The sequence below is a fragment of the Halichoerus grypus genome, chromosome 5, assembly GCF_964656455.1.
Source record: "Halichoerus grypus chromosome 5, mHalGry1.hap1.1, whole genome shotgun sequence".
NCBI classification, from domain to species: Eukaryota; Metazoa; Chordata; class Mammalia; order Carnivora; family Phocidae; genus Halichoerus; species Halichoerus grypus.
Genome location: NC_135716.1, coordinates 85,626,312 through 85,648,313, shown reverse-complemented (window position 1 = coordinate 85,648,313; position 22,002 = coordinate 85,626,312). Strand labels below are relative to the sequence as shown.

The following is a 22,002-nucleotide window of genomic DNA, read 5'->3' as shown; positions in this document are numbered from 1 at the left end:
CACATTGGGCATAGAGCTTACTTTATTTTTTTAAAGATTTCATTCATTTATTTGACAGAGAGAGATATTGCCAGAGAGGGAACACAAGCAGGGGGAGAGGGAGAAGCAGGCTTCTGGCTGAGCAGGGAGCCCGACGTGGGGCTCGATCCCAGGACCCTGGGATCATGACCTGAGCTGAAGGCAGATGCCCAACGACTGAGCCACCCAGGCGCCCCCATAGAGCTTATTTTAAAGAAAAAAAAGACACAATTCTACAGAACTTTGAATGAGGAGGAAACGAAACCAGGAAAGATGGTAGGGTTGCTCCTAAAAAGGAGGAGACCGTGTCCCTGGGATCCCTGGGCTAAAAGGTATGGTGGCAAAGGCCCTGCCATTGATGAGAGGGACAGAACTGATCTGCCCTTGGAACCAGAGTACCCCTCCTTTCTTTCATCTCTCCCTCCCCACCCTGCTACTGATTCCTGGTTGACCTGCCTCTTTCATCACATAATGTGACTCCTTTTTGGCCCTGGTAGAGGAGTAAGCAACCTTTTCTCTGAAGGACCAGAGAGTAAATATTTTGGGTTTGCAGGCCATAGAATCTCTGTTGTGACCAATCAACTCTCTTGTAGCACAAAAGCAGCCAGAAACAACATGTAAACAAAGAGGCCATGGTTGTGTTCAAACTTATGACACTGAAATTTTAATTTCATGTAAGCTTAACATGTCACAAAGTGTTTTTCCAACCATTTAAACATGCAAAAATCACACTTAGCCAGCTGGCCATATAGGCACTCAGGCAGATTTGGCAGGTAGTTTACTGACCCCTGGGATTTTTTCCATCTGGCTGAACTTCTGCTCCGCCTGGCCATGGAGAATCCTGTTTGTGTTACCTCTGGCCTTCCCAACATAGCTATAGAACCTTTTTAAGGTCCTATCTACTGATGTCTGCTTCCTAGTGGCTTCTTCCAGGGAATTCAGTGACTTGGAAATGGCTAATAGAGTAAACCCTTAAGTGACATTTCCTAACATTCCTTATGTTTTGTATAGTGCTTTAGGGTAAAGCAATTGTATATATTCTCTTTAAATTATCACAATAATAAAATAGGGTACAGGGGAGAAAACAAAGGCCTGAGACCTAGGGTAGTCTTTTCACTCTTTAAATTCTACCTAATTCCTTTGTTCTGTTGCTCAATTTCACTCCCGTAAGGCACCCTTTATCAAAATACTCAGTAATTTGGGCCACAGTGATCCAGAACCAGGATGGCTGTAAGTGTTTTTGTTGTTTTCAAATGCCTTTCATGACTTGCCAGCATTTTAGGAAAATCCTAAGTTTTCTTTTTCAACCCAAAGTTTCAGGGAATTAAAAATACTTTCAAATGTATTCAGCATTTGGGGCACCTGGGTGGCTCAGTCGGTTAAGCGGCTGCCTTCGGCTCAGGTCATGGTCCCAGCGTCCTGGGATCGAGCCCCGCATCCGGCTCCCTGCTCAGTGGGAAGCCTGCTTCTCCCTCTCCCACTCCCCCTGCTTGTGTTCCCTCTCTCGCTGTGTCTCTCTCTGTCAAATAAATAAATAAAATCTTAAAAAAAAAATGTATTCAGCATTTTAGATCCAAGGAAATAATATCCATGGTCTTTGTTTAAGGTACACTGTCATAAAACCTACACTTAGGTATTACTAGAGTCACCGTTTTGTCCCTAAGACAAACGTTATCACTCAAAGTCCTGTACTTAAAAGCAATGCAACTGCATTTCTTTTTAAAATAACCTATATCTGGGGCACCTGGCTGGCTCAGTCAGTAGAGCATGTGACTCTTGATCTTAGAGTTATAAGTTTGAGCCCCATATTGGGTATAGAGATTACTTAAAAATAAAACCTTTAATAAAATAAAATAACCTATATCTGGGATTGCTTACCAAATCCTTATTGTCTTTGGAGTTTTCTTTCATTCAGTAGCACTGATATATCCTTCATGGCTCGTCATGGTAAAGGAAGATACAGAGACCTTTTTTGTTGCAGACCTGACCCCAACTACCGAACTCTGAGGTGGGGGAAAGGTCAGGGAAGCAGGAGCAAGAAACCTTCCTCCCCATTATTACCAAGCTCCTCCAGAACTGTTGTTCCTTAAAGCTGAAAACAAGCCACCTCATTTCAAAACACACACGCACACACACGCACGTACGCACACATGCACACACGCACACAACATGCACATGCTCACACACAAAACATTTCGACACGAAAGTTATTTCCCCCTTTCTGTTTCTCTACTTTGCCTGATGAGGGATTTCTGAGAAATGAAATGTCACCTCCCACAACCTCAGTCTGCAGTTTTGTTTTTCGAAATGAAGAGAGGGTTAGAGGAAAGGAGCATACTGCCGTAAGCATACAGTATTAATTCAAACTTTACCACAAAAGAGAATTGCCCTTCCCAAAACCCTTCAGCCTGGGTGGGCCCACCTTGCCTTAGATCTGGGCTTTCAGGGTCTAAGGAAATAAACAAGCTATCCTCTCAGGAAATCTCAGTAACAAAGCAGTGAAACCCAACAGCTGCTCTCTGCAGCAGCCCAGCTGCCCTCCTCCCCACGGTCCCACCAAGGATAGGGGAGGGGTAGGAACTGCTCCAGGCGACCTCAGAAGTGGAGGTGTGAGCTGAGGATGGGGATGCATAGAGATCTGGGCATCGAGATTCAGGAATGAAATGCACACAAAGGTAAGGCTTCCCAGATAAAACCCCTACTTCCCCGTGAACTCTGAACACTGGAGAGTCAGAGCAGCCAAGTAGGGGAGACTGAAATGGGTAGCAAAATTTTTGAAACCAGCTCCTCCTACTAGAGAAGAAATTAACTTTTTTTTTTTTAGGGGCACAGAACTGAAGGCATTTCTTAACCAAAATAAAGTGGAAAAGTGATCAAATCCCGGTTGAAACCCAACAGTTAAACATTCTTTTCCTTGTCTGCTTCCTTGGCTGGCTTTCCCAGCACACCTTGTCCCAGGCTAACTTGAATAAACACACACATGTGACCACATGAGGGCGGGAAGAAAACCAAGTGGGGGTGGCGAAATTCTGAATGGAATGCAGCCCCAGCTAGTTAGGGGGCCCAGGCTGAGTCCTCTGGCTCTGGCAGTGGATTTATACAGACAGGGAAGCCAAAACAATGAGCTCATGGGCAAGAATGCAGCCCGTGGGGAAGTCTGGGCAGTCAGAGCAAACTGGTTTTTTAACCAGGATGGGAATAGCTGTAATTGAGTCTCCCACGGGAATAGGATTAGGGAGCATGGAGCCACCATTCAGTATCTTGGGCTCCAGTTTAATAACTTTTGAGGGCTGTCCTTTATTCTAAAAGTCTGTTCTGTAGAGAGCACAGCACTCTCCGGTCTGTATTCAAGTTGGTTCCTTTCTCTGGTTATGTGAGATGTGTGAGGGAGCTACCTACTCTAGGTGAGGCTCTTAAGACAACCTTATTCAAAGCAACTGGATCCAAAGCAGGTCTGCCAAAGCCAGCTCTTACACCAAGATCCAGCAATAGCTATGACCCCAGAGACTGTGTATTCAGGGCTGCCACTTTAACATGATAGAGGAAACAATCAATGGCGTCTGTCTTCTTTACTTCCCAAATAAACACCATCCACCCAGCTGTGTGTCATTTACACCAAGTTCAGACTTTCAAGACCAAAGACACATTTTTTTTTTCTCCACCAGTGTTTTTCACTATTTTTATGTAAGGCCCCAAAAGGAAGAAATTGAAGAGATACTACTTTCAGTGGCTATGTATGGTGAAGGGGAAGGAAGGTAGGGAGGGAAGAAATGAGAAGAAAAAAAATTATCTACATCTCCCCACCCTACACTCCTGGAGGTTCTTTCCCAAGTCCGTGCTTTTGTGCATTTTATTTCCTACTCATTAAGGTTCATCCTAAAATGTGTTTTCTTGTTTTCTTTTTTTTTTTTTAAGATTTTATTTATTTGACAGAGAAAGACACAGTGAGAGAGGGAACACAAGCAGGGGGAGTGGGAGAGTGAGAAGCAGGCTTCCCGCTGAGCAGGGAGCCCGACGCAGAGCTAGATCTCAGGACCCCGGGATCATGACCTGAGCCAAAGGCAGACGCATAACGACTGAGCCACCCAGGCGCCCCTAAAATGTTTCTTTTGAGGCCTTGACCATATCTGCTTCCATAAGTGGTCACCCTGCTTTGTCCCACTCCTTATCTTAGAATATCTTTATCATAGCACTTTATGCAATGTATTTTAATTATTTTTTGTCCATGGTTATCACTCCTACTAGACTGCAAGCTTTGACATCTTGCCACAATTGCTTTCTCATTATATGATTCTGTGATACATTCAGCTCTTCAGCATGTATCCCCTAAGAACAAGGACATTCTCATATAATCACACTATAATTAAAACACTCAAATTTAACACTGATACAGTACCATTTAACATATTGTCCATATTAAAATTTCCTCAATTGTACACGTCCCTTAGAGCTTTTTTCATCTAGGATCCAAAGATCATTCTACAATTAGTTGTCATGTTTCTTTCCACTGTTCCTTTCTTTTTTTTTTAAGTAGTCTCCATGCCCAGTGTGGGGCTTGAACTCACAACCCTGAGATTAAGAGTTGCATGCTCCACTGACTGAGCCAGCCAGACACCCCAATTCCCTAGTCTTTTTTGACCGGGTTTCTTGAGGGGAAGAATTCTTCTCTTTAGAATTGCAGTGTCCAACAGTGCCTGGTAAAGAGCAAGCAGTCCACTGCCATGTGATGAATAAATGAAGAGACTCAACAAACATCTGGCTGCCTAGAACTCATTAAATGTCCCGGCTCCGGTGCCTAGGTGGCTCAGTTGGTTAAGCGACTGCCTTCAGCTCAGGTCCCGATCCTGGAATCCCTGGATCAAGTCCCGCATCGGGGTCCCTGCTTCTCCCTCTGACCCTCCCCCCTCTCATGTGCTCTCTCTCTCATTCTCTCTCAATAAAATCTTAAAATAAATAAATAAATAAATGTCCCGGCTCATTGCAGAGTTGAAACGTTCTTAATAAACTAAGGTAATCCTTGAACAGGAAATGAGAGCAGGCAAAGTGAGTAATACAGAAACTAACAGCAGAAACAAGCCATGAAAATGGATACTTGGAAGGGGTAAAACCTGTAGTAGTATTCTTGGCCCTAAGAGATTGCCCACCAGTGAGGAACCATTATTCTATGCAGGTAAAAAAAAGGAACTGCAAAGGGAAACCAGGTATAGTGTGGGAACAAAAGCCTGCCTTATGTATTCTTTTTTTTACCTCACAAGAATCATTAGTAAAGAACACTGAATTCTCAGGGCACTTGGCTGGCTCAGTTGGTAGAACATGTGACTTTTGATCTCTGGGTTTAAGGTTTGAGCCTCATGTAGGGTGTTGAGATTACTTACAATCTTTATTTTTATTTTTTTAAAGATTTTATTTATTTATTTGGCAGAGAGAGACACAGCGAGAGAGGGAACACAAGCAGGGGGAGTGGGAGAGGGAGAAGCAGGCTCCTGCTGAGGGCAGCCCGACCCGGGGCTCCATCCCAGGACCCCGGGATCATGACCTGAGCCGAAGGCAGACGCCCTGGGTGGCTCAGTCGTTGGGCGTCTGCCTTCGGCTCAGGTCATGATCCCGGGGTCCTGGGGTGAACCTGGCATCGGGCTCCTTGCTCCACAGGAAGCCTGCTTCTCCCACTCCCCCTGCTTGTGTTCCCTCTCTCGCTGTGTCTGTCAAGTAAGTAAATAAAATCTTTTAAGAAAAAAAAAAAAGAAGATGTATTTAAGTAATCTCTACACCCAACATACAGCTCAAACTCATGACCCTGAGATCAAGAATCACATGCTCCTCTGACTGAACCAGCCAGGCACCCCCCTTTTTTAAAACTAGGCTCCACGTTCAACCTGGGGCTTGAACGCACAACCCTGAGCTTGAGTTGCATGCTCTTATCAACTGAACCAGGTAGGTGCCCCAAAAATAAAGTCTTAAAAAACAAAACAAAACAAAAACCCACTGAATCCTCAGAGGTCTGTTCCATCTGCCTGGAAGCAGATTCCCAACCCCCACCTTTCCACATGCCTCACATAACTCAGATAACACTGTAGCAACTCTGAAACTAAAGCTGGTCCTGTTAAATTTTCAAATCTTGAAAATGAGAAGCCTTTGAGCAGTGTGGGAGGGTTCAAGAAGACAAAGTTCTGTAATCTTTGAACAAGTAGGGCCAAAAAGAACTAGGGATAAATTAAGACAGATCATTTTGAACTCCAGGAATTAACGGCCCATGCTCTGAGCATCTGGCTGGAGCCATGCTACACACCAGTTGTGCAAGTTATTTCACTTTTTGTAAAATACACCAGCTGTCACAACTGCTTTAACATTTTCTGAAAGGAAACAGTATGAAGCAAGAGCTCTAAAGTCGCAAAACAGGAAGTGAAAGACAAAGTCTGGTTGTGTCAAATGAAGGGAAGTGTTGATTACTTTGACTCCCTCAGTGACTCATGTTACCTAGTTACCATTTGAGCCGAGTTTTTTAAGGTGTTAAACTAAGGAACATGACCGCAGAAATGGCTTCACATCACAACCTACCAATGGGAGCAACTGCAATGCACAGAACTCGAGAAGGGCCAAGATTTGGACCCTTGGATCCTATACTACCCTCGCTCCAACCCTCTGCTTAGGAGTGCACTAGTATGTAACAGCTTTGTAATGATAAGAAGTTGCCCTCTCCTAGTAGTTAGGCTTCAGAAAAAGAGGGGCTTCCAAGCAGAAATGAACTTTTAAATGCACAAAAGCACAGAATCCTGTTTGTACAATTAGCATTTGGTGCTCAGGGCTTGAAACCAATATGCAAACTTCGTATTTGCACATTTCCATGGTGATTCAGCTCCCTTTCAAGGCAGCTGAAAATAAAGACAGGATAGGGTTTCTGAAATTAATGTGCTTATTCTCACCTTTGTTTTTGGGAGAAGGGGAAAAAAGTACCAAGAACCTTATCAAAACTATTAACTATGGGTGTTAACTCTTCTAGCTCCTTCATCTAAGAAGGTGAACTGCAGCAATAAACCAGCACACGGTGACTAAAAGGTGAAAAATCAGGACAGGGATTTTGATTGTTAAAATGTACAGGAACTACTCCGAAGTACAGCAGTAATACATTTCAAAACCCAACACCTCTAATTTGAATGAAAGAAGGGTTTATTTGGAAAGGAACCATCCTTGCTCTAAAGCAAATCAGCTTTACCAGGCTTTTGCTTGTTAACTCACCTGTATTTATTTGCTCAGCTGACTTCCCTAAAAGGCTCGTCTAAGTGGGGGAAGGAAGACAGTCATCGATTAGAAAACACCCGTACCACACCTTGCATTTGAATAAAAGATTTATTATTTTCTTCTCAGGAAAAACAGGAAGTTAGGGAAACATACTACATTTTACAGCCCACATTAATTTGTAGTTGGTCCTAACCCTTCCTGGCACAGCTGTCAACAGCATTAGCTGTTTAACCAGAACCAAGGTGTTCACCCCCAATAGAGTGTGCATGGACACTAGAGGATTGCATGTTTTTCCCTGAGAGAAGCATAAGACAAGTTGCTGAGAGCCAGCTTTCCAAGGAGCCCCTCCCTTTCCATTTTGGAGGATTTGCTTAAACTATGCAAGCCAGTCAGCACTTAGAACACGTGCCTCCTCTCCCTAGAAAACCACCTACCCTTCCCTAAAGCACTTGGGCTCCCTAAGCCCTGATAGCCCCCAACACAAAGTTTCAACTAAGATCCTCCTCTACATTTCAGCAGTCACACCTAGTAAATTGGGAAGTGGGTTCCCTAAACTCCTCCAATTTACATCTATGCGCTTATTTCCACAACTGGATATGGGGAGATAGGCCTTTTATTCATCTTTACCAGATCTTAAGATTAATTAAAAACTACATAAAGTGCTTTTAGGTCCTTAGAGATAGACAGGACATAAATAAGTGGTTCATGATCAAGAACGATAAATACATAGGTAAAAATAGCTCTAGCTAGATGACCTTATGGCTCGATGATGGGCAGGCAGGGCAATCCTTCCCTATTACATTCTTAGTCATTTTATTCATGCCTATTTTCATCTGGAGTCCACAGACTAAAGGTCATGTTCTGCGAATGAAGCTTTAAAATGACCCTATGTCTTCTATAGAAGCTTTCTTCAGTTTACCAGCAGTAGCTTTTACATAACTCTTAGAGGTTTAACAGAGCCCATCTCTTTCTACAATTTTAAATGAGCATTTTTGAACGCAAAGGAACATAATTTGTTGTCCCTCCTCTGAAAATTCCTAAAGGGACTTTTAAAACTTTCCCCCCAAAAATAGGATCAATCAACAACTGAAAAGGTACCAATCCAAGGAAAAGGGACTCCCACCACATGACGGTTATGGTCATGGCACCCACTGTACTACAACCTCCAATAAAATTCATTAAGGATGAAGGTCTCTGCTAGGGTGAGGGGTGTGGGGGGGTTACGTAGGGTTCATAGTGCCAAAAACTAAAAGGGCTAGTAAGAGTTCAGGGATGGAGGGGTAAGGATGTAAGAACTGAAATAACTATCTGTAGAGGGAGAACAAGCAGCAAATATTTCAAGGGAAGACAGAAAATAAACAGTTAACTAAGTTTGATAAAATGTCAAGTCTGAAATCCAAAGAGATGCCAATGCAAAAATCTGAAACAAAGTGTGGGAATCATTAACAGAAATGAAACGTAAGTATTTGTTTTATTGATATACTAGGCTTAGACCTGTGTTTAACAAGCAAGCCTAATAATAGCACCATGGTCAGACTATAAGCCTGCTTTTCCAAGCCATCATTTTACAATTTATTAAGCAAACAAGGGATCAAGTATCTCTCATCCACTGATGCGATCTTTTTATATACATACTGTCAGTAAGTCCCATTTGGAACAGCTGAAAATCTTTTAGCAAAAGTTTTGAAGATGAGCTCATAAACTCAATTTAAATTTTACCAGTTAAATTAGGTCAAGTGGAAGGAACTCAAATGAGTAGCTTACTCATCAATCAGAGCCCATTATTTTGTAAGTTATCAGCCCACATGCGCCCCCTGCCCAAAACTTAAACTCCACCTTGACTCAATTATTGAAAACCCACATGTAAGGCGGTGAAAGGATGAATTCCCATTCCTCAGTTTCTCAATCCCAGGTTTTAAAAAAACAAAAACTAAGGAATACTTACCAACCAGATAGGAAAATTAAAGGCTGCATAGTTATGAATCAGAATTGTTCCATTACAACCAAGTTGTGTACAATTACACCAATTGGTTCTGTATACAATCTAGAAGACCAGAACAATATTTAGAATAGAAAAGCTGTTAAGAAATAGATTCCTAACTACAGAAGTTCAAACGGGTATGCAAAAACTGATGTATTTCGAGACTCTTCATCCCTTTACATTTCAAAGAAATAGACTTTCTGTAAAAATATACACAATTTTTACAGACAAATACATTTACAAGATGTTTTTACCTTAAAAATTGAGGATATTCTCATATTTGCAACTGTAATTATTGAGCCTTAAGTCAAGTATTCTTGGCCATCACTAGGCTAATAAACTAAACCACTCAAACCAAGCCAAAGTAGAACAGGTTTAAAAGTCCTGAGCAATTGGACTTTCTATTCAAGAAGTATACCTGGGAAAGCTAATTACAGAGAAAAAGCTTCCCTTCACACTCTGTTGTACAGTACTGAGGCTTCTAGTCATAGTTATTACCTGTAGCTTAAATCCATTTTATACAGATCAATGCCATTGTTAGTGCTTCTCTTTTAACACTATAAGAAGTTAATTAATTCAGTGGACATATTTAATGGACTCTATGACTAGCCTGGCTACTGGCCACTCTCCTGTTCTAGACAAGGAAATTAAGTCTCTTCAACCCTACCATCTCCACTAAATCTAAAAGTCCTCCTCCATGGCCTCCCAAAGTTTGCCTGTTGCTGAAACTGAACTTTGCTTCTTTTAGACAGTGACTCTTCAAGGGGGACTACTTTTCCCATGTATTTATTCCTGTTAGCCATAATCCTCTTGCCACTTGCTGTTCTATGTTGCTAGAGTAGAACTCTTGGAGCTTACAGCCTGGACAGCTCAAAGTCCAACTTCATAAATACATTTGATTTCACAGCAGTCGTATGTGGTTTTGGTGCCTAGGGTTGGTTAAAAGTCAATTATTGCACTTAAAAGGCTATCTTATTAGATATGCCAAACCAGCTCCTACTCCAGCAACACCTGCAAAAGCCAGCAGCACATTTCTGATGCCACCTTCTAGGTCCTCTACATGGAAGAACTCCACAAACCCATCCTAGGAAACAAAAAAGAAAAGCACATTTTCAAGTATGGGTTTCCAATGGCTTAAAAACACTATTCATAAAGAAAAGATGAATTAAAAAAAATCTAAAGTTCCACCCCCCTCAAAACATAATAAACCAATTATTATTTACCCAGGTTACAGAAGACACATTATTCAATTAAGGGGGGGGGAGGTTGCAGCACAGCTCTCAGAAATATAGTTTACTATCATCCTCAAGTGATTATTTTTTCATAATTTGAATCCACTGAAAAGTATCCAGCTGAATTACAATACCAAAAGCAAAAGACTCAACAACCGTGAACAGCCTACAGAAAACCGGATTTTTGATGCAACAATTCAAGAGAGTCATACCACACTATCTCTGTGAACCCACTACTTAAATCAACGTTAGGCAAACAGAGATCCTAAGTTAGAGCCTAAAACCCGAGTTGTGCATCATAAAAAGCTTTAGATAGCCCCAGACTTTCTCTATAAAATCCTTCATTCCATTTCCACTCCAAGACCCCTCTTCAACCTTAAAACAAACTTACCCAGCCTCTTTGTTTGACTAGCCAGTCTCGTTTTGTCCTTACGAGAACATCTGTGATGCTTTCTGCTAATGGTTCGATGCAGCTTTCTTGGTTTATACTCTTCAAGTGTTTGGCCACAAAGGCACCAAAAGAAATAAGAGTCACAATCCTGCCCCAGTTTGTTACTCCGTCACTGAAAACATGGACCATCACTCGAGACAAAGATTTGACATCGTCTTCGTTTTTGATGTCCAGTTTCCGAAGCATGCCTGAGAGGAAGAAAAGCATGCAGGTTCTCACGGCCTCCTTTGTCTAAACCAGGGCATGATTTGTCTGCCCACCCACGGCGAGGGATATCGCTATTTGGGGTCTATAGAACTCAGGCCGACCCCAGTTGAAAATTGACATCCCACCCTTTCCGGGCTTTGAACAGAGTTGCCATTTCCAAAAGAATTAGGATGGGCGGAAACAATGACTCACGGCCAGAAAATTCTGGTTTCAGAAATAGATTGCGAGTCATTTCAACAGACTTGTTTTCGGTTTCCACCCATCTTTGGCGGGTGAGTCCTGGGACAGGTGAAACAAGGCAGTGCAGCCTCCGCGACTTAACCCCCTTACCTTGGAAGGCCGTCTCGTGGTTGCGCTGAACCCCGTCCCCGACCCGTCGGAGGGTCTCTAACGCCTTCCGGCTGGCAGCCCCAGACCCGCCCAGTGGTTTCGCGTCCTTGGCGCCTGTTGCCTGCTCCCGAAGGTACCGAGAGATAATCTCCAGCGACTGCCGGTACAACTCGTCTTCCTCCTCCTCTGCTGGGGGTGGCGTCGAGGGCAGTGAGCCGTCCCTGCAAGGGCCACTGCTGGCCTCCCCGACCAACTCCAGCAAAGGCAGGACAGCCGGCCGCTTCCCCAGAGGTTCCGGCTCGTACCCGTCCAGCTCCTCTTCGGGCGACATGATGGCGTCGGCGGCTGGGCCTTCCATCTCTTCAGGCGGCGACGCGCGGCGGGTGGGCTCGAAGAACAGCAGCCTCGGGGGGGTCGCGGTGACGTCGGGGCCCTCGGCGCCAATGGGCGAGGGCCGCGCGACCCTCCGGGCGTCCGGCGCAATAGTGGCCGGGGCACTCGCGCCGGCGCTTCCGCCAATCACCGCACCGGCTTCCCCCCCCCCTACCTCCCGCCGGGCCGTGGCCTCCTTCTCCGAAGCCAAAAGCCGCCCTCCCGAAGAGGAGGCCCCGCCGCTGCCGGCCCCTAACCCGGCCCCCCCACAATAGAGGTTGAGTCCAATTACTGCGTTTCTTTTGAGGCCAAACATCGCAAGCTGCCGCGCCGCCGCCGCCGCCTCCTGGGTGAGAAAAATGGGGGAGGCCCTGATTCCTCAGTGGAAGGAAGCGGAAGTAGGACTGTGAGAGGAGCTTCTATATCATGGTTTTAGGGCCAGTCCTATGGTGGCGTCAGCAAGTTAAAAAAAAAAAAAAAAAAAGTGTAGTCCCATAAAAGGGGAAAGGGGCGGAAGCTTCCGGAGAATTGCGCACGGCACCTCACCGGCCGGTAGGGGTAGGGGCGGGGCTTAAGGGCTGGGCGGGGTCTTCCGGCGCTCGAGAGCAGCGCGGCCGGTTACGTAAGGGCGGCTCGGGCGCTAGGGCTGGTGGGTTCCAGTTCTTCCCAGGTGCCGAAGTGGGCTTGCCAATGGTTTTCTCGCTGCTTCCAGAGTCCGGGTTTCGAGCCCCCGCTGTTGTTTCTGTGGCAAAGGGTTTTTTTTTTCTGTACCAAAGTCTTAACCCATTGAATCACTCAGAGACTGAGGAAAGGGGCTGGGCAGTTCTGGCGTGGCTGGGGAACAACGGTCTAGATAATACGGGTACTTAAGAGGGCACTGTTGGGGACCTGCAGTTATTTTGCACAACCTTTGCTCTCAGCCCAGCAATGTTTGGAAGTGGGGACGCTCCAAGAACTGCCCTATGGATCATTTATATGTAAGTTGAGTAAATGAAATTGTTCTGCCCCTGGTAAGTTTTATTCGTGCCTCCCCACTTAACTTTCTCTCATGCCCCATCTCTACTCCACAGTTTCTGGTTATTTACGTGTAAGCCTTACCCTATTAGCACCTTTTCTGAGACTCCTGACACCTTTTATTTATTTTTAAGATTATTTATTTATTTACTTGACAGAGAGAGACACAGCGAGAGAGGGAACACAAGCACGGGGAGTGGGAGAGGGAGAAGCAGGCTTCCCGATGTGCCGGGCTGGATCCCAGCACCCTGGGATCATGACCTGAGCGGAAGGCAGACGCTTAACAACTGAGCCACCCAGGAGCCCCTGATACCTTTTATTTTTTTACTGGTATGAGGCACTTTTGATTCTAGTGGTAAAACCTCTTGAGGACAGGGATCCTGCTATATGCCATATATGCGAGTTAACGTTAATGGAAACAACCCCCCCTTTTTGTTTTGTTAAAAAGATCTGTAGAAATAATAATAGCTAAAATTCAGGAGCCAGGTGTTTGAGGGACATAAGCTGGAAAGGTGAGCAAGGTTCCTGTTCCCCAAAATATCACAGTTTAATAAGGAGATATGGCACCCATATCACATAATTATGTGGCAAGACCTAGAACCATGGGGATTTATAATATGTGAGAGAGAGGATGGAGAGAAATATCCTGTGGTTGTAATGAATAAGAAATGGTTTCTCTAAACTGGTGCAGCCACTCTGGAGAACAGTATGGAGGTTCCTAAAAAAACTAAAAATAGAACTACCCTATGATCCAGCAATTGCACTATTAGGCATTTACCCAAAGGATATAAAAATACAGATTCAGAGGGGTATATATATATGCACACTGATGTTTATAGCAGCATTACCCACAATAGCCAAACTATGGAAAGAGCCCAAATGTCCATCGATTAATGGATGGATAAAGAAGATGTGGTATATATATATACACAATGGAATATTACTCAGCCATCCAAAAAATATGAAATCTTGCCATTTGCAACAACGTGGATGGAGCTAGAATGTATTATACTAAGTGAAATAAGTCAATCAGAGAAAGACAAATGCCATATGATTTCACTTATATGTGGAATTTAAGAAACAAAACAGATGAACATATGGGAAGGGGGGGAAGGAGAGAGGAAACAAACTATAAGAGACTTTTTTTTTTTTTTAAAGATTTTATTTATTTGACAGAGAGACACAGCGAGAGAGGGAACACAAGCAGGGGGAGTGGGAGAGGGAGAAGTAGGCTCCCCACGGAGCAAGGAGCCCGATGAGGGGCTCGATCCCAGGACCCTGGGATCATGACCTGAGCTGAAGGCAGACGCTTAACGACTGAGCCACCCAGACGCCCCACCATAAGAGACTCTTAATGATAGAGAACAAACTGAGGGTTGATGGAGGGAAGAGGGTGGGGGGTGGGCTAGATGGGGGATGGGCATTAAAGAGGGCACTTGTGATGAGCACTGGGTGTTGTATGTAAGTGATGAATCACTGAATTCTCCTGAAACCAATATTGCAGTGTATGTTAACTAAAATTTAAATAAAAGAATGGTTTCTCCAATTTAAGAAACTTCTAATCTTGCACAGTACTAACCATGTGAGATGGAATACGTGCTCTGTAGGAGGCATCAACAATTTATTTTTGGAGTTGAGAGGTTGGAAAAATCACTTTGGGCTAGGAGAGCTATATGACCTTGTGGAAGTAGCTTTTTTAGTGGGCTTTCTAGAATGCAATTTTATCAGATAGACAAGGGGAGAGAGATTGAGGAAACAGCAAGTGCAAACGCTTTTTCTTTTTAAAGGCTAAAAAAGGAAATGCATTGCTGGTTTCATTTTAAGTTTATAGCTAGAAATCTCAAGTGCTCAGCATTCCTATTGCATTTCTTCAGTTCACTCCCTTATGTCCAAGATGACTATTGCACACCTTCTCTTCTGTCCCTAAACCTCCAGTGTTCCCTCTTGCCCTCCTCATTCTCAGCTGTTTAACTTACTTCACTGAGAAAATGGAAGCAATCGAAGAGAAAAACTTCATTTCTCACCACCGAGTCCACTAATTAACTGCTTCCACCATTCTGCCTGCTTTTTGTGTGATTAAAATAAATGAACCTTTCCTGCTATCTCAGATCAGCTTCTTCACTTGTGCATTGGATCCCACTTCTTTGCCTCAAGTACTTGCAGTTATCCCTTTATGTTTTTTTTTTTTTTAAGATTTTATTTTTAGAGAGAGAGTATGCACGTGTGTGAGCGAAGCAGAGGGAGAGGGGGAGGGAGAGGGAATCTGAAGCAGAGTCCACACTGAGCATTGAGCTCGATGCAGGGCTTGATCTCACTATCTTGAGATCATGACCTAAGCCAAAATCAAGAGTCAGACACCTAACAGACTGAGCCACCCAGGTGCCCCTATCCCTTTACATTCTTCTATCAGTTTCTCTCTGTTGAATCATTCCTGCCAACATACAAACCTGATGTTCTCTCTCACATCCTCAAAAAGCCTTCCCTAGAACCCAAATTCTTTGATTCTCTCCTTTATAGCAAACATCTTCAACCTCCTTACCAGCTTGCTTTCTTGAACCCACCCCATTCAAGCCTACGTGCTCACCATTCCACTGAAACCATTCTTGTCATGTCATCAATGACTCTCATGGGCAAACTCTAGGGGTCAATTTGCAGTCCTCATTTTACTTGACCTTTCACAGTATTTGATGTGGTTGATCATTCCCTTCTTGAAACACTTTATTTATGTGCTTTTAGGGCACCGCACTCTCCTGGTTTTCCTTTTTCCACCCTGGCTACTCTTCAGTTTTATTCATCTCTTCCACTGGCTGTCCACTTAATGGGGACATTTACTGTGTTTCCCTCTGTAACCCTAGCCATGCCTAGACACTCCATTGTTGAATGGATGAATCTGAATGTTCACTAATATGGGATATATAACGGCTAGAAAAGTGGGATGGGGTGATACTATTGAGGGCTTTGAGAGCCAAAGAGCTTTGAACTTTTCTAGGCAGTTGGGATCCACTGAGCACTAGAGTACTGTGATGTAGGCTGTGATTTAGGTTCAATATTCTAATTGTGGGTTTTAGAATGGATTGAGGGAAAAAGGTTTGGAAGCAAATAAATTAGGAGGTACTACAATATGATAGGCAAGAATTATAGGTGAACTGTGCTTAGGTGATGGTAGTGGAAATGAAAAGGATGACATGGAGAGACACTGTGGAGGCAGAGTCTATAGTGCTTGATGACTAAGAGGATGACAGAACAGTGTGTGACATTATCATAATGTAGGCATCCATATTACACAAGATTAACAGGTAGACCCCCTTACAGACTCCTGTGGACTGCCCTAGCGAACCACTAATCTCACCAGTAGGGGGAAGGGGCTGTACGGCTTAGAGGCAAGGAGTCAGCCTATTCCAGGATATCTGGGAGGTCCTGTCAGGGAATTTGAGTTCACTTAGGACTTCTGATCCCTAGTATTGTTCAGAGTCAGAAGTAACCTCTGGATTTATGTACACACCCTATCAAGAATGGTTCTTGTTCTTAGGATAACTGCTTTGGCCACAGTCCTGACCCTCAGTAGAAAAGCATTGTTGACATCCTGACTGTGCCACTCTTTTTTTGTAGGCGTATATTAAATCCTTTGAAACTTCCCCAAACTGTGAGCACATTTCCTCCTCAAAATATGCCTTTGTTTCAGAGAATTCATTTACATCATTTCTTTTAAAATAGAAAAAAAAAAGGTCCCAGTGTAGGAACTAAGATGTGTTCTTTTTATGTTGTTTGTTTGAGAGAGTGCGAGTTTGGGTGGGGGGCAGAGGGAGAGAGAATCTTAATAAATAAAATCTTTAAACAAAATGAGGTGCCTGGGTGGTCAGTCAGTTGAGCTTGGACTCTTGATTTCAGTTCTGTCTTGATCTCATGGTTGTGGGGTCGAGCCTCACGTCGAGGCCCACATCGGGATCCATACTTGGCACAGAGTCTGCTTAGGACTGTCTTTCCTCTCCCTCTGCCCCTCCCCTCCCCCTGCTGTATCTCTAAATAAATAAAAATCTTTAAGGATTTACTTAGAGAGTGGGGGGAGGGGCAGAGGGAGAGAGAGAGAGTGAGATCTCCAGCTGAGTCCCTGCCAAGTGCAGGGCTCGACCCCAGGACCCTGAGATCATGACAGAACTGAAATCAAGAGCCCCACACTCAACTGAGCCACCCAGGCGCCCCAAGAACTAAGATGTATTCTAATGGCCTTGTTCTCCATCTTTTGGGGCCTGAAATTGGGTATACTTAATATTTCATGTTGCCTTTCCTCTTCTGTAATGAAAAAACTCTTGCTCTCATCCTTATTACCTCCCTTAATTATTCATCCCTCTTTTTTTTTTAAAAGATTTTATTTATTATTTGACAGAGAGAGAGACAGCAAGAAAGGGAACACAAGCAGGGGGAGTGGGAGAGGGAGAAGCAGGCTTCCCGCTGAGCATGGAGCCCGATGTGGGGCTTGATCCCAGGACCCTGGGATCATGACCTGAGCCGAAGGCAGAGCCTAATGACTGAGCCACCCAGGTGCCCCTAATTATTCATCTCTCTTATTCCTCAGCCTGGGAAAGCAGTATTTTTGTTTTTGTTTTTGCTTTTATTTTATTTTATTTGAGAAAGTGAGAGAGAGAGCAAGAGAGAGAGAGAGAGAGAGAGAGAGAGAGAGCATGAGCTGGGGGGAGGGGCACAGGGAGAGGGAGAAGCAGGCTCCCTGATGAGCAGGGAGCCCAATGTGGGCGGGGCTTGATCCCAGGACGCTCCAATCATGACCTGAGCTGAAGGTAGATGCTTAACTGACTGAGCCCCGCAGGCACCCTCCCCCTTTTTTTTAGCCCTATATATAACTTGAATTTTGGGAGGATCTCAACTCTGCTGATAGAAATTTCCAGAATTACTGGAGCACCTGTTCTCTTCCACTAAGGTGAGGCTAATCTTTTGCCTTTCTAAGGCCTCTTTATGCCATACTATTTCTTTTTTTATACATTTCAAATTTTTATTTACCTCAATAATGAAGAAATTAACACAATGGCAAAACTGAATCCATGAAGATACGAAAATCTGAGATTTGTATTATTAGAGAAAGAACTGCAGGATGCTAAATTAGGTACAAAAGCAGTTAATGTCCTATAGGGCAATAAACTATAACTTTTGGGGTTATCTTTTTTTTTAAGATTTATTTATTTATTTTTAGAGAGAGAGCACAAGCTTGAGGGGCAGAGGGAGAGGAACAAGAATCTCAAGCAGACTCCGGGGTGAGCATGAAGCCTGCTTCAGGGCTCAATCCCAGGACCCTGAGATCATGACCTGAGCCAAAACCAAGTCAGACACTCAACCAACTGTGCCACCCAGGCACCCCTGGGGTTATCTTCTTTAGTAGACGAGAAGAAAATCACTGCATATTACCATCTAATTTTTGAAGGTTGTAAAACTTTCAAACAAAATTATATTCCCCAAGATAAGTTGGTGACCCTCAGGCGGATTTACCTGAAAATGCTCTAGCATGATATTAAAAGATCACTTAGTCATTTTTTTGGCCTTATTTTTAAGGTGTGCATAATTTTTCCTAAACAGTCCCCCCCCCGTGACCATATTCTCTAATGGTTATTCTTGCTTATACACTAAAATGGTTGATCTCCTGGTTTTTGTCAAAATCACTAATTGAACTTGTCGCTTAGTTGGCCATTTTCTATACTCCGTACCGCACATCATAGTCTTTCACGCCGCGCCTTCAGCATCAGTATTGTCCAGCCCTCCCAGCACAACACCGTGATTGCCATCTTTGCCTACAGGATTACAATTTCAGACCCTAGTCCCCACAGGTTAAACTAACATATAACTAGGGTTCAGTAGCCTCTCAGAAGGTGTGACAAACATTGCTAGTTGCCTTATCCAGTATTCATTCTTCTTCCTTTCTGACAGAACCCAAAGTTGGCATGGTGGTTCCATTATGATTAGAAACTCCTATTTCTTCTTCTTCTTTTTTTTTTTTAAGATTTTATTTATTTATTTGTCAGAGAGAGAGAGAGAGAACACGTAGGGGGAGAGGCAGCAGGAGAGGGAGAAGCAGACTCCCAGCTGAGCAGGGAGCCCAATGTGGGGCTTGATCCCAGGACCCTGGGATCATGACCTGAGCCAAAGGCAGTTGCTTAACCAACTGAGCCACCCAGGCGCCCAGAAACTCCTATTTCTTCTAATATGTTGTTTTGGTATCCTCATGTGTGCTTTTTTATTTCATGGTCCAAGATGGCTAGTTTCACCCATGTTACCTGCATTCCAACTAGCAGGAAGGAGAAAAGAGAAGGCAAAGGGTATCTAGTTTCCTTTAATGACACTTCCCATAAGTTGCGTACTATTTTTGTTATTATCATGTTAGCCAGAAATTAGTCACATGATCTCTTACCTGCAAGGGAGGCTATGAAGTATAGTTTGTTCTGAGTGTCTATGTGCCCAGCTAAAAATTGGGGATTCTGTTATTATAGAAGAAAGGAAGCACAACCAGCAGATTCTACCACTATGTGCAAAACTATGTGGAGAAAATTATAAAACTCTACTGAAATACATTTTAAAAACCCAAATAGAGACATAAACCACGTTCACATGTAGATGGACTCATAATTGTAAAAATCAGTTCTCCTTCAAACTGATACACATATTGAATGCAGTTCCAAATAAGGAGCTGGGTAAGTTGATTCTGAAACTTATAGGGAAGACCAAAGGGCCAAGATTAGCCAAGACACTCTTGAAAGAAAAAGGAAACAAAACAAAACAAAACAAAAAACAATAAGGGAAGTAGCCATGCTGGATATCATGACTTACAAATCTATAGAGAAAAAAAGTGTGGTATTAGTAGGGATACACCAACAGATTAATAGAATAGAGAACCCACAGGTAGACTTATATGTATATGGAAACTTGGTAACAGAAGCCGCATTGCAGATCAGTAGGGAAAAGACGGATTGCTCAGTACATGGAGCTAGGACACTGGATATTTTATATGAAAACAATAAAGCTGGATCTCCCATATATAAAAAAAATATTCCAGGTGGATTGAAACTGAAAACATTATATATAGGAGAATATTTTATTAACTCAGTGTAGGAAAAGAGTTATTAAACAATATAAAAAGCAGTAACCATAGAGGAAAAAATTGGCAAATACAACGACATTAAAATGAAAACGTGTGGTATCAAAAGTAGACTTGTAAGCAAAATACATAAGCACCCAGAGGAGGGAACAATGCCTTGTTTAACTTTGCCTTGGGAGAAAGTGATTTTTTTTTTTAAAGATTTTATTTATTTATTTGAGAGAGAGAATGAGAGAGAGAGAGAGAGCACATGAGAGGGGGGAGGGTCAGAGGGAGAAGCAGACTCCCTGCTGAGCAGGGAGCCTGATGCAGGACTCGAACCCGGGACTCCAGGATCATGACCTGAGCCGAAGGCAGTCGCTCAACCAACTGAGCCACCCAGGTGCCCGAGAAAGTGATTTTGAGGTAGGTTTTGAACTGTGTGTGAGTGTTCACTGGGAGTACATGAGGCAAAACATCCTAAGCAGAGAGAAGAACCTATGCAAAGGTACAGAGCCAAAACAGTGTGGTGTATTCAAGGAACTACCATAATGAAATATACAGTAGAGAGGGGCTGCGTGACAACAAGCCTTTCAAATCATATCAACTCAGCTCTGCCAATTACCACTTCAGTGACCTTGGGCAATTATTTAGTTTCTTTTTTTTCTTTTATTTTTTTAAAGATTTATTTATTTATTTTAGAAAGAGAGTGTGTGCATGAGCGGGGGAGAGGGGCAGAGGAAGATAGAATCTCAAGCAGACTCCCTGCTGAGCGCAGAGCCCAGCATGGGACTTGATCCCATGACCCTGAGATCATGACCTGGGCCAAAACCAAGAGTCAAACACTCAACCAACTGAGCCACCCAGGTGCCGCTAGTTTCTTTTTTTTGTTTCGTTTCTTTTTTCTTTTTTTTTTTTTTAACAAATTAATCAATTGAAGTATAGTTGATATATTAGTTTCAGGTCTGCAACATAGTGATTTAAAAATCATACACATTACAAAATGCTCACCATGGTAAGCATAGTTATTTTCCATCACCATATGAAGTTATTACAGTATTATTGACTATACTCCTTATGCTGTACTTTTCACTCCCGTGACTTACTTATTTTATAATTGGAAGTTTGTACTTCTTAATCCTCTTCACCTCTTCACCTATTTTGCCCATCTCCAACTCCCCCCCTCTTTGGTAACCACCAATTTGTTCTCTATATTTATGAGTCTTTTTCTGTGTTTTGTTTTGTTTGTTCATTTGTTTTACAGATTCTACATATAAGTGAAATCATATGGTATTTATTTTTCTCGGTTATTTCACTTAACTTAAAAACTCTAGGTCTATCCCTATTGTCCCAAATAACAAGATTCTTTCTTTTTTATGGCTGAGTAATATTCCATTATGTACATATACCACAATTTCTTTATCCATTCAATCGTTGATGGACACTTAGGTTGTTTCCATATCTTAGCTATTGTAAATAATGCTGCAATGAACATAGGGGTGCATATATCTTTTTGAATTAGTGTTTTTGTTTTCTTCAGGTAAATACTCAGAAGTGAAATTACTGGGTTCTATGGCATTTTTACTTTTAATTTTTTGAGGAACTTCTACACTGCTTTCCATAGTAGCTGCACTAATTTCCATTCCCACCAACAGTGCACAAGGGTTCCCTTTTCTCCACATCCTTGCCAACACTTGTTATTTCCTATCTTTTTGTTAGTTTTAGTATTCATGGTAGAAATAGATTGATTTCCTGTCTTTTTGATATTAGTCTTTCTAACAGGTGTGAGGTGATATCTTATTGTGGTTTTAATTTGCATTTCCCCAATGATTAGTGATGTTGACTGTCTTTTCATGTGCCTGTTGGCCATCTGTAGGTCTTCTTTGGAAAAATGTCTATTCAGGTCCTCTGCCCATTTTTTAATTGGATCATGTGTTTTTTTGGTATTGACTTGTATGAGTTCTTTATATATTTTAGATATTAACTCCTTATCAGATATAGCATTTGCAAATATCTTCTCCCACTCAGGAGGTTGCATTCTCATTTTGTTGATGGTTTCCTTCATTGTGCAAAAGCTTTTTATTTT

General features: G+C 42.9%; 1 protein-coding gene and 1 long non-coding RNA gene across 10 annotated transcripts in view; both read right to left on the bottom strand.

Moving 5' to 3' along the window:
* LOC118539628 (uncharacterized) overlaps nucleotides 1-5,444 on the bottom strand; it is a 55,422-nt gene extending 49,978 nt beyond the window's left edge. For 2 of the 8 annotated variants that reach the window (XR_013447928.1, XR_013447922.1), the window contains exon 1: nucleotides 1,897-5,441. This is a non-coding gene — a long non-coding RNA (uncharacterized LOC118539628). Of the gene's footprint in view, nucleotides 1-1,896 lie in introns of all 8 variants that reach the window. The other 6 variants (XR_013447924.1, XR_013447923.1, XR_013447927.1 and 3 more) reach the window with 6 other exon arrangements.
* Nucleotides 5,445-7,343: 1,899 nt separating this feature from the next.
* On the bottom strand, nucleotides 7,344-12,261 carry MCL1 (MCL1 apoptosis regulator, BCL2 family member). Of its 2 annotated transcripts, XM_036098326.2 has the most exons (3): nucleotides 11,456-12,251; nucleotides 10,859-11,106; nucleotides 7,344-10,319 (listed from the first exon to the last, which is right to left on the bottom strand). In XM_036098326.2, exons 1-3 carry the CDS (start codon nucleotides 12,141-12,143, stop codon nucleotides 10,203-10,205), a joined length of 1,053 nt encoding a protein of 350 aa, XP_035954219.1. In that variant the 5' UTR covers nucleotides 12,144-12,251; the 3' UTR covers nucleotides 7,344-10,202. The 2 variants fall into 2 exon arrangements, with proteins under 2 accessions (XP_035954219.1, XP_077928608.1); XM_078072482.1 differs by lacking the exon at nucleotides 10,859-11,106 and having other exon boundaries at nucleotides 11,456-12,261.
* Nucleotides 12,262-22,002: the final 9,741 nt, after the last annotated feature.

Excerpts from the sequence above, each read along its gene's own strand:
- MCL1 (XM_036098326.2), bottom strand. The coding sequence starts at position 12,143 with ATGTTTGGCCTCAAAAGAAACGCAGTAATTGGACTCAACCTCTATTGT. Across the intron at positions 11,107-11,455 it reads CCACGAGACGGCCTTCCAAG|GCATGCTTCGGAAACTGGAC; the intron begins GTAAGGGGGTTA and ends TCTTCCTCTCAG. Across the intron at positions 10,320-10,858 it reads TAGTCAAACAAAGAGGCTGG|GATGGGTTTGTGGAGTTCTT; the intron begins GTAAGTTTGTTT and ends TTTGTTTCCTAG.